Source organism: Ranitomeya variabilis, chromosome 2 (genome assembly GCF_051348905.1).
Source record: "Ranitomeya variabilis isolate aRanVar5 chromosome 2, aRanVar5.hap1, whole genome shotgun sequence".
NCBI classification, from domain to species: domain Eukaryota; kingdom Metazoa; phylum Chordata; class Amphibia; order Anura; family Dendrobatidae; genus Ranitomeya; species Ranitomeya variabilis.
In genome coordinates, this window is record NC_135233.1 from 234,454,866 (window position 1) to 234,466,334 (window position 11,469).

The 11,469-nt window shown below is 51.9% G+C and overlaps 1 protein-coding gene across 4 annotated transcripts in view; it reads right to left on the reverse strand.

The window, feature by feature from the left end:
- The window catches only part of SYN1 (synapsin I), a 93,578-nt gene extending 82,926 nt beyond the window's left edge, over positions 1-10,652 (reverse strand). For all 4 annotated transcript variants that reach the window (XM_077284022.1, XM_077284021.1, XM_077284023.1 and 1 more), the window contains exon 1: positions 10,205-10,652. In XM_077284022.1, the coding sequence (XP_077140137.1) occupies positions 10,205-10,512 (308 nt within the window). In that variant the 5' untranslated portion in view covers positions 10,513-10,652. The remainder of the gene's footprint in view (positions 1-10,204) is intronic.
- Positions 10,653-11,469: the final 817 nt, after the last annotated feature.

Genomic DNA, 11,469 nt, shown 5'->3' on the forward strand with positions numbered 1-11,469 from the left:
GGCGCACAACGCAAATGTGAACATAGCCTAAGTGCCACGTATTTAAGTGCCACGTATTTAAGTGCCACGTATTTAAGTGCCACGTATTTAAGTGCCACGTATTTCAGTGCCACGTATTTCAGTGCCACGTGCCACGTATTTCAGTGCCACGTGCCACGTATTTCAGTGCCACGTATTTCAGTGCCACGTATTTAAGTGCCACGTGCCACGTATTTAAGTGCTACGTATTTAAGTGCCACGTATCACGTATTTCAGTGCCACGTATTTCAGTGCCACGTATCAAAGTGCCACGTGCCACGTATCAAAGTGCCACGTGCCACATATTTCAGTGCCACGTATCAAAGTGCCACGTGCCACGTATCAAAGTGCCACGTGCCACGTATCAAAGTGCCACGTATCAAAGTGCCACGTGCCACGTATCAAAGTGCCACGTGCCACATATTTCAGTGCCACGTATCAAAGTGCCACGTGCCACATATTTCAGTGCCACGTATCAAAGTGCCACGTGCCACGTATCAAAGTGCCACGTGCCACGTATTTAAGTGCCACGTGCCACGTATTTAAGTGCCACGTATCACGTATTTCAGTGCCACGTATTTCAGTGCCACGTATCAAAGTGCCACGTGCCACGTATCAAAGTGCCACGTGCCACATATTTCAGTGCCACGTATCAAAGTGCCACGTGCCACGTATCAAAGTGCCACGTATTTAAGTGACACGTGCCACGTATCAAAGTGCCACGTGCCACGTATCAAAGTGCCACGTGCCACGTATCAAAGTGCCACGTGCCACATATTTCAGTGCCACGTATCAAAGTGCCACGTGCCACATATTTCAGTGCCACGTATCAAAGTGCCACGTGCCACGTATCAAAGTGCCACGTGCCACGTATTTAAGTGACACGTGCCACGTATCAAAGTGCCACGTATCAAAGTGCCACGTGCCACGTATTTAAGTGACACGTGCCACGTATCAAAGTGCCACGTATCAAAGTGCCACGTGCCACGTATTTAAGTGACACGTGCCACGTATCACATATTTCAGTGCCACATATTTCAGTGCCACGTATCAAAGTGACTGAGCGCCGGCCCTAAAGTGAAAGTGAAAGCAGAGCGGTGACGTCACCGCTGTGCTGTTAAGGCCGGAGCTCAGTCAGTGTCAGGAAGCAGACGCTGGGGGACGCGCAGGTGAGCATGTACTGTTTTTTTTTTTTACTTTTACGCTGGTAACCAGGGTAAACATCGGGTTACTAAGCGCGGCCCTGCGCTTAGTAACCCGATGTTTACTCTGGTTACCCGGGGGCCTCGGCATCCTTGGTCGCTGGAGAGCGGTCTGTGTGACAGCTCTCCAGCGATCAAACAGCGACGCTGCAGCGATCGTTGTCGCTATCGCTGCAGCGTCGACACACACACACACACACACACACACACACACACACACACACACACACACACACACACACACACACACACACCTCTGCTTCACTGGGGGGCGGGGGCTTCCCTCTTCCTGTCCGACGTCACGTCCGGTCCTGGGTGTCAACCCCTCCGTACAAAGACGCCGACACCCAGGACAAAGGCGCTGTGTGTGCACGTTAATATGGGGCCCTAGGGGGATACGCAGACACGCCGCTGCGTAAAGAATTGACATGTCAATTCTTTTTACGCCGGCGTGTTTGCAGACAAAAGCGCCGCGTTTTTTTGCGGTGTGTCTGAACGGCAAAGTGAATTTCTCATTCACTTTGCCGGCAGACGAAAATGACATTGCGCATTTTTGAAAAGCGCCCGCAAAATAGCGCTCAAAAATGCGCTATGTCTGAAAGTAGCCTTATAGTAGTTAATTTCTTGTACATAGGAGCATTATTATAGTAGCTATATTCATGTACATAGCAACAGTAATATAGTAGTTATATTCTTGTACATAGGGGCAGTATTATAGTAGTTATATTCTTGTACATAGGGGCAGTATTATAGTAGTTATAGTCTTGTACATAGGGGCAGTATTATAGTAGTTATATTCATGTACATAGCAACAGTATTATAGTAGTTATATTCTTGTACATAGGGGCAGTATTATAGTAGTTGTATTCTTGTCCATAGGGGCAGTATTATAGTAGTTATATTCTTGTACATAGGAGCATTATTATAGTAGTTATATTCATGTACATAGGAGCAGTATTATAGTAGTTATATTCTTGTACATAGGGGCAGTATTAGTTATATTCATGCACATAGGGGCAGTATTATAGTAGTTATATTCTTGTACATAGGAGCAGTATTATAGTAGTTATATTCTTGCACATAGGGGGCAGTATTATAGTAGTTATATTCTTGTGCATAGGGGCAGTATTATAGTAGTTATATTCTTGTACATAGGGGGCAGTATTATAGTAGTCATATTCTTGTACATAGGGGCAGTATTATAGTAGTTATATTCTTGCTCATAGGGGGCAGTATTATAGTAGTCATATTCTTGTACATAGGGGCAGTATTATAGTAGTTATGTTCTTGCACATAGGGGGCAGTATTATAGTAGTCATATTCTTGCACATAGTGGGCAGTATTATAGTAGTCATATTCTTGTACATAGGGGCAGTATTATAGTAGTTATATTCTTGTACATAGGGGTCAGTATTATAGTAGTTATATTCTTGCTCATAGGGGGCAGTATTATAGTAGTCATATTCTTGTACATAGGGGCAGTATTATAGTAGTTATGTTCTTGCACATAGGGGGCAGTATTATAGTAGCTATATTCTTGTACATAGGGGGCAGTATTATAGTAGCTATATTCTTGTACATAGGGGGAGTATTATAGTAGTTATATTTTTGTACATAGGCGCAGTATTATAGTAGTTATATTCTTGCACATAGGAGTAGTATTATAGTAGTTATATTCTTGTACATAGGGAGCAGTATTATAGTAGTTATATTCCTGTAGAAAGGGGGCAGTATTATAGTAGTTATATTCTTGTACATAGGGGACAGTATTTTAGTAGTTATATTCTTGTACATAGGGGGCAGTATTATAGTAGTTATATTCTTGTACATAGGGGACAGTATTATAGTAGATGCAAGTCATCTCCACGTCCCTTGTGTTTCTGACCTTCCTCAGACCCTCAATCTTCCAGTGTCCATACTGTTTTGCTTTGAATCCATAAATTCTCTGTCCTATGTCCATAATATACAAGGAATGCCCTCTGTACTTGTCCTTTGATTTTCTCCTTCCTCTTTCCTTCCTCGGCCTCAATCTTTACTTTCCAATAAATCCTCCTCCTCCTATCATCTCCTCATGTTACTCCCATAGACATTGGATGACTGCTGCCCAGAATTTGACGATAGTGGCGCAGGGAGCTGACCATCAGCTTTTTCCCCCGAGACAGAAGCTTTTAAAGAGGATGTCTTGGTGAAACAACCTTGGGAATACACTGAAGACTTGTACAGTCACACGTCACGAATTTCCCCAATCCTTCCCATTCCCTCCTCCATACTCCCACATAGCACCACACACCGGCTGCTGGGGCCACTAGACCCTCAGATTGAGTACCAGGTTGCTGCAATTAGTTTATGCACATCGTTGACCAAATGAGACAAGGCCATCTGCTCATTCTCAATGGTTATTAGCTAAAAGGCTTCCAGTTCTAGTTCATGCCGCTGGCTGCAAAGTGACCGCACTCCGGGAGTGATGAGGGTAATATTCCCAATGATGTGACACCACACATGCTCAAGGGGTTCAGTATAGTCTGTGATATCAGAGCACATGTCACATATCTGCTGCATTACCAGTAAGCTGCCCCGACGGGCCCCAACCGAAGACACAATAGAGCCCCATGCTTATGGGCAAAGGACCAAAGAGGGAGCACTGCTCACTAAGGAACAGGCAGGAGTGGGACCCCCATCAATCAAACACTGATGAAACAGCAAAGCTCTAAGCTCTAATTCGCCCCATTCCTATACTGTGCCAATTTTTACAGGCAATCTGTCAGTAGGATCAACCCTCCTAAACTGTTTCATGTATATAATAAGAAGATCAGATCGCTTAAGAGGGTTGATCCTTGTGAAGAAACCAGATTGTATCTTAATTTCCCAGACAACCATGTTTTTGCAAAAACCAAAAGAACTGTCTTTTTATCTGTATATTGGCTTGTGAATTTAAGTGTTTATGTCTGGTGGGTCAAGAAGACAGACTTGCCCACTGATATACTATCTAACATACTGTGTAAGTCTGTAATAGTGACTGTACATTGAGTGTGTTAAGGTACCTTCACACATAACGATTTCGTTAACGATATCGTTGCAACGTCACGCTTTTTGTGACGTAGCAACGGTCCCGCTAACGATCTCGTTATAGTGTGACAGCGACCAACGATCAGGCCCCTGCTGGGAGATCGTTGGTCGTAGGGAATGATCAGGACCTTTATTTGGTCGCTGATCACCCGCTGTCATCGCTGGATCGGCGTGTGTGACACCGATCCAGCGATGTCTTCAGCGATGTGTGTGCTCTGCTTTACGGCCGGCGCTGACACAGTCAGTGCAGGAAGCTGACGGCGGGGGATGTGACAGACATCGGAATGTGAGTATGTAGTGTTTTTTTGTTTGTTTTTTTTAAACTTTTACAATGGTAACCAGGGTAAATATCGGGCTACTAAGCGCGGCCCTGCACTTAGTAACCCGATGTTTACCCTGGTTACCCGGGGACTTCGGCATCATTGAAGACAGTTTCAACGATGCCGAAGTCGTTCCCCTGATCGCTGGTCGTTGGAGAGAGCTGTCTGTGTGACAGCTCCCCAGCGACCACACAACGACTTACCAACGATCACGGCCAGGTCGTATCGCTGGTCGTGATCATTGGTAAGTCGTTAAAGGGCACCTGTCACCCCGTTTTTTCCGTATGAGATAAAAATACTGTTAAATAGGGCCTGAGCTGTGCATTACAATAGTGTAGTTTGTGTACCCCGATTCCCCACCTATGCTGCCGAAATACGTTACCAAAGTAGTCGTTTTCGCCTGTCAATCAGGCTGGTCTGGTCAAAAGGGCGTGGTGTCTTCCCCCAGATTTTGCTTAGTTTTCCGTTGGTGGCGTAGTGGTGTGCGCATGTCCAAGGTCCCGAATCCACTGCACAGGGGAGTGAAAAGAGCGCGATGTGCGCTATTTCATTGGTGATCGGTGGGGGCGGCCATCTTGCGCAGATGGAGATCGCGGCGGCCATTTTCCTGAAGCAGAGTCCGCATCTCGGCTTCAGGAAAATGGCCACCGCGATCTCCATCTGCGCACGCGCGGCATCCCGCGGCCATTTTCCTGAAGCCGCGGCCAGCAGAGCGCCGCTTCTGCGCACGCGCGGCCAAAGGAAGATGGCCGCGCCCACCGATCACCAATGAAATAGTGCACATCGCGTTCTTTCCACTCCCCTGTGCAGTGGATTCGGAACCTTGGACATGCGCACACCACTACGCCACCAACGGAAAACTAAGCAAAATCTGGGGGAAGACACCACGCCCTTTTGACCAGACCAGCCTGATTGACAGGCGAAAACGACTACTTTGGTAACGTATTTCGGCAGCATAGGTGGGGAATCGGGGTACACAAACTACACTATTGTAATGCACAGCTCAGGCCCTATTTAACAGTATTTTTATCTCATACGGAAAAAACGGGGTGACAGGTTCCCTTTAAGTGTAACGGTACCTTTAAGCTTTGTTTTTTGATGTGTGCTTATATGCTAATAGTGCTACTTAATCCCATCACCATTGTTTACCTTATCTTGATGTTGGACTGAAAGACCCTGGGTAATTATAAAAATAGCTTACATGCCTTGGGTATAAAAAGACTCAGAGATCACATCATGGGAGACGGAGAAGTAATACAGAGCTACCAGCCAGACATTCTGCAAACCACCCAACAGACAACAGAAAGGACTGCAGCCAATTCATCATGGCACCATCACGAGGGACACTGATCTATGATTCTATAGGATACATCCTAGGGGGTTTTGGCGCCAGTTGGAAGGACACAGATCTGATCCAGTGACCATCTCTGAACCATGGATATGTTTGGAGAAAGCCAGGTATGGGACCCGCTGGTCGCCTGGTTCCATGGAGATGGTTAGATAAGCCAGGTGGTGACTCTCGTGTCAACTGGCTTTGGACCTTGTATGGACTCTATGGACAGTTCTTGGTCATCTCCCTATGCTTGTCGTTACCTCTTCTCTGTGCGCTCATCCACAGATGGAGTAGCGACCCTGGGAGCTCTGACATCATGTCATACTTGAAATACGTGGAGACGCAGTGATATTTTATATGTGCCCATGTAACCAAACAGTTCCAGCCATGGTGAGATTGTTCTGTTTGCTATTGTGTTTTGTGGTTCAATAAAGTATTGCCACACTGTTTTACCTTAACCCTGTGCTGTCTGTGTAGTGTATTGCCCACGGGGAGATAGAGCGGGCGTTCTGTGGTATGAGCCGTGGTCCATGCAGTCTTGCTAAAGACAGCCGGGCCAGTGGACGAGAGCACCCACTGACCCCGTTTCTCCACAATCCTACTGACAGATTCCCTTTAAGTCATCCTACCCTTCCTTAAAGGAGTTATCCAGTGCTGGTCGAGCAGTGTCAATGCCCTTATGACTGCACGTATCTCCCGAGATGCGTACACAATTAGCAGGTATTATGCACGTGTCCTGCTCCTTAGGAAGCATGATACCTGCCCATCAAACAAGAATCTCAACATATGTGTGGGGTCCTAACGGCGTAGGCACAGCTCACCTCTGATGCTGAAGTGACAGATGCAGATAACTCCTGTAAGTCGCCCCAATACCATGACCTCCCTCAAGGCATCACAAAACCCTGCACTTTCCAAAGTCACCCCTCAGTCTTGCCGTTTTCTCTACGCCCTGCCCTTCCACAAGTCAGCTAATACCCGCTCCTTCTTTAAGTCACCCCTATACCTTACCGCTCCTTAAAGAGGATACCTGACTCCAGCCACTTCCACATCAGAGGTGAGCGGGTCCATGATATTATGACCCCACATACCTACAAATATATGTGCTTAATCAGGAGATGTGTGGGGTCATAAAATCATCAGCATCGCTCACCTCCGATGTGACTGGCACTGGATAACATAAGTCACCTTACCGTTCATCAAATCAGGCCTATACCTTGCCCTCCCAAAGTCACCTGATACCTTGGACATCTCAACCAGTCACTGTTCTTCCTTATCTCATCTTCGTCCTCCTGCCCTTCCTAATCTCAACTTAACGCAATCATGACCCTCCTCATACCAGTCTTGTCCTTTATACCGGATCCTCACACTTCATTCCCAGTTGTTCTCTGCCCCTCTAGCCCACTGCCCTCTGTATCCTAGTCCTCCCTTCCCATGCCCCTCTTGTCCTCTGCCCTCTATACCGGATCCTCACCCTCCATGCCCTCTTGTTCTCTGCCCCTCTAGCCTACTGCCCTCTGTATCCCGGTCCCCCTTCCCATGCCCGTCTTGTCCCCTGCCCTCTATACCGCATCCTCACCCTCTATGCCCTCTTGTTCTCTGCCCCTCTAGCCTACTGCCCTCTGTATCCCGATCCTCCCTTCCCATGCCCCTCTTGTCCCCTGCCCTCTATACCGGATCCTCACACTTCATTCCATCTTGTTCTCTGCCCCTCTAGCCCACTGCCCTCTGTATCCCAGTCCTCCCTTCCCATGCCCCTCTTGTCCCCTGCCCTCTATACCAGATCTTCACCCTCCATGACCCTTGTTCTCTGCCCCTCTAGCCTACTGCCCTCTGTATCCCGGTCCTCCCTTCCCATGCCCCTCTTGTCCTCTGCCCTCTATACCGGATCCTCACCCTCCATGCCCTCTTGTTCTCTGCCCCTCTAGCCTACTGCCCTCTGTATCCCGGTCCTCCCTTCCCATGCCCCTGTTGTCCTCTGACATTTAATACCTCCAGTCCTCCCTCCCATTGCTGTCCCATGCCCTCTATACCCCCAGTCCTACCTCTCCCTGCCTCTTTTTTCCGCTGCCTGGATACCCGTCGGCCCGCTTGTCCCCATGTCCCTCTATCACTCTGTACTCTCTCTTGTAGAATGGTCCTTCTCACCACCCACGACTGTCTTGTTCCCAATTCTCCACTGTTCTCCCTCCTCATGTTCCATGCCCTCTATCCCACTGTCTTCCATATATTCCACTGTCTTCCCTCTCTCCTCAGTCTTGCCTCTTGTCCTCCCTCCCAGATTCCGTTTCTCTTGCCCCCTTGTCCCCTGCCCTCTCTCCCAATTCCTGACCAGTATGTGTGCAGCGTGCAGCAGCAGTTTGGCGTTCTGCTCCCCTACCCTCTGTTCCTCTCTCCCCGATCATTGCTCTTGTCCCTTGCCCTTTGTCCCTCTCACCCTGGTCCTCGCTCCTTCTCTCCCTTGTGATCACCAGTCCATGTGTGGCTCATCCAACACCACCAGCGCTTTTGCACCTCTTATTCCCTGCCTTCTCTCTCTTTGCAGCCCTCCCTCTCTGGTCCAATCTCTTGGTGCCCACTGCTCACCAGTCCTGTGCGACTCGTCCACCATAAGCACTTTGGCCCCTCTCTCCCCTCCCGATCCTCCTCTCTTCCCAGTCTTCCCCACCGCTCTCCGGTCCTCCTCTCTCTCCACCTCTTCCCGTCCTCCTCTCTTCCCTGTCCCCCCCACCTCTCTACGGTCCTCCTCTCTCCCCGGTCCTCCTCTCTCCCTACCTCTCCCAGGTCCTCCTCTCTCCCCACCTCTCCCCGGTCCTCCTCTCTTCCTCACCTCTCCTCCCTCTCTCCCCACCGCTCCCGTCTTCCCCACCTATCCCCGGTTCTCCTCTCTTCCCTGTCCTCCTTCCCTCCCCACCACTCCTCGCTTCACCTGTCTTCTCTGTCCTCCCTCCCCACCTCTCCCCAGTTCTCCTCTCTTCCTTTTTCTCCCCACCTCTCCCCTTTCCTCCCCACCTCTCCCAATCCTCCTCTCTTCCCTGTCCTCCCCACCTCTCCCCAATCCTCCTCTCTTCCCTTTCCTCCCCACCTCTCCCTGGACCTCCTCTCTTCCCTGTCCCCCCCCACCTCTCCCCCTGTCCCCCCTCTCTCCCCGGTCCTCCTCTCTTCCCTTTCCTCCCCACCTCTCCTCCCTCTCTCCCCACCTCTCTTTCGTGTCCTCTTCACCTCTCCCCGGTCCTCCTCTCTCCCCACCTCTCCCCGGTCCTCCCCACCTCTCCCCCGGTCCTCCTCTCTTCCCTTTCCTCCCCACCTATCCTCCCTCTCTCCCCACCTCTCTTCCCTGTCCTCCCCACCTCTCTTCCCTTTCCTCCCCACCTCTCCCAGGTCTTCCTCTCTCCCCGGTCCTCCTCTCTTCCCTTTCCTCCCCACCTCTCCCCGGTCCTCCTCTCTCCCCACCTCTCCTCCCTCTCTCCTCACGTCTCCCCGGACCTCCTCTCTTCCCTGTCCTCCCCACCTCTCCCCGATCCTCCTCTCTCCCCTGTCCTCCCCACCTGTCCCCGTCCTCCTCTCTTCCCTTTCCTCCCCACGTCTCCCCGGTCCTCCTCTCTTCCCTGTTCCCCCCACCTCTCCTCCTGTCCCCCCTCTCTCCCCACCTCTCCTCGGTCTTCCTCTCTTCCCTTTCCTCCCCACCTCTCCTCCCTCTCTCCCCACCTCTCTTCTGTGTCCTCCCCACCTCTCTTCCCTTTCCTACCCACCTCTCCCCGGTCCTCCTCTCTTCCCTGTCCTCCCCACCTCTCCCCGGTCCTCCTCTCTTCTCTTTTCTCCCCACCTCTCCTCCCTCTCTCCCCGGCCTCCTCTCTTCCCTTTCCTCCCCACCTCTCCCCGGTCCTCCTCTCTTCCCCACCTCTCCAGGTTCTCCTCTCTCCCCACCTCTCCTCCCTCTCTCCCCACCTCTCCCCGGTCCTCCTCTCTTCCCTTTCCTCCCCACCTCTCCAGGTTCTCCTCTCTCCCCACCTCTCCTCCCTCTCTCCCCGGCCTCCTCTCTTCCCTTTCCTCCCCACCTCTCCCCGGTCCTCCTCTCTTCCCCACCTCTCCAGGTTCTCCTCTCTCCCCACTTCTCCTCCCTCTCTCCCCACCTCTCCCCGGTCCTCCTCTCTTCCCTTTCCTCCCCACCTCTCCAGGTTCTCCTCTCTCCCCACCTCACCTCCCTCTCTCCCCGGTCCTCCTGTCTCCCCACCTCTCCCCGGTACTCCTCTCTCCCCAGTGCTCACCAGTCCGTGTGCGGCTCGTCCACCACCAGCAGCACTTTGGCCCCTCTGGACGCCGCCCCGGACACGCCGCCGGCCGCGGTGGACACCTGCTCGCTGAGGGCGGCAGTCGTCTGCTTCACCGCATTGGAGAGTGATGAGAAGAAGCCGCCGCCTCCGGTGCTGGGCTCCGGGGACACAGCCGGCGGCACTGGGGACACGGCGGGCGGCGGGGCGGTAGGCTCCGGTCGCTGCAGGTCGCTCATGTAGCCGTTGGGCAGATTCGCCATGAAGTTACTGTCCGACAGGCGGCGCCGTAGGTAATTCATCATGTGCCCGGTACTCGCTCTGCTCCTGGTACCAGTAAGGGCCGGTCAGTCACCGGAAACCGCGGGAGGGGGTGCTATGCCGGCAGAACTGGGGTCACGGCTACGTCTCCAGGCACCGGTCCACTCTGCTCCCGTCGGTGACCAAACTGGTTAACGATGAGAACCGGTCACTACAACGCCGCTAACAGTCCCTGTGCACCGGTCCAGGCAGCGAGGGACGGAACGGTGAGACCGGGAAACCGCCAGCTGCTCCGGCCGCTCCGCTCGCTGTTCTTCAGTCTGTCTCCTCGGCGACCGAGCGAGATCAGCATCTTCAACCCTGCCCCCCGTCACTTGGTCTCGTCTGTCGGACTCTGCACCCCTGTGTGCGGTCATGGAATAGCCATTTGCTGCAAGGAACTACAGAGCTCGAATGTACCAAGCGGAAAAAAGGGTCGGCGAGGCGGGGATGGTGATTCACCTGCATCCCTCCCTCTATGCTGCTGGGAAATGGTGCAGTCCGGTACCCAAAGGAAGAAGCAGATATAAGCAATGATGGAGAGAGGAGCGGAGAGAAGAGACCGGGGCTGGAGAGGAGCGGAGATATCGGGGCTGGGGAGGAGAAGACACGCGGGCTGAAGATAGAAGCGGAGCGACCGGAGCTGGGGAGAGAGAGACAGAGCTGGAGAGAGAGAAGAGGACAGGAGAGACCGGGGTTGGAGAGAAAGGAGAGAACAGGAGAGACCGGGGCTGGAGAGAGAAGAGCACAGGAGAAACCGGGGCTGGAGAGAGAAGATGACAAGAGAGACCGGGGCTGGAGAGAGAGAAAAGAGAGAAAAGGACAGAAGAGACTGGGGCTGGAGAAAAAGGAGAGGACAGGAGAGACCGGGGCTGGAGAAAAAGGAGAGGACAGGAGAGACCGGGGCTGGAGAAAAAGGAGAGGACAGGAGAGACCGGGGCTGGAGAGAGAAGATGACAGGA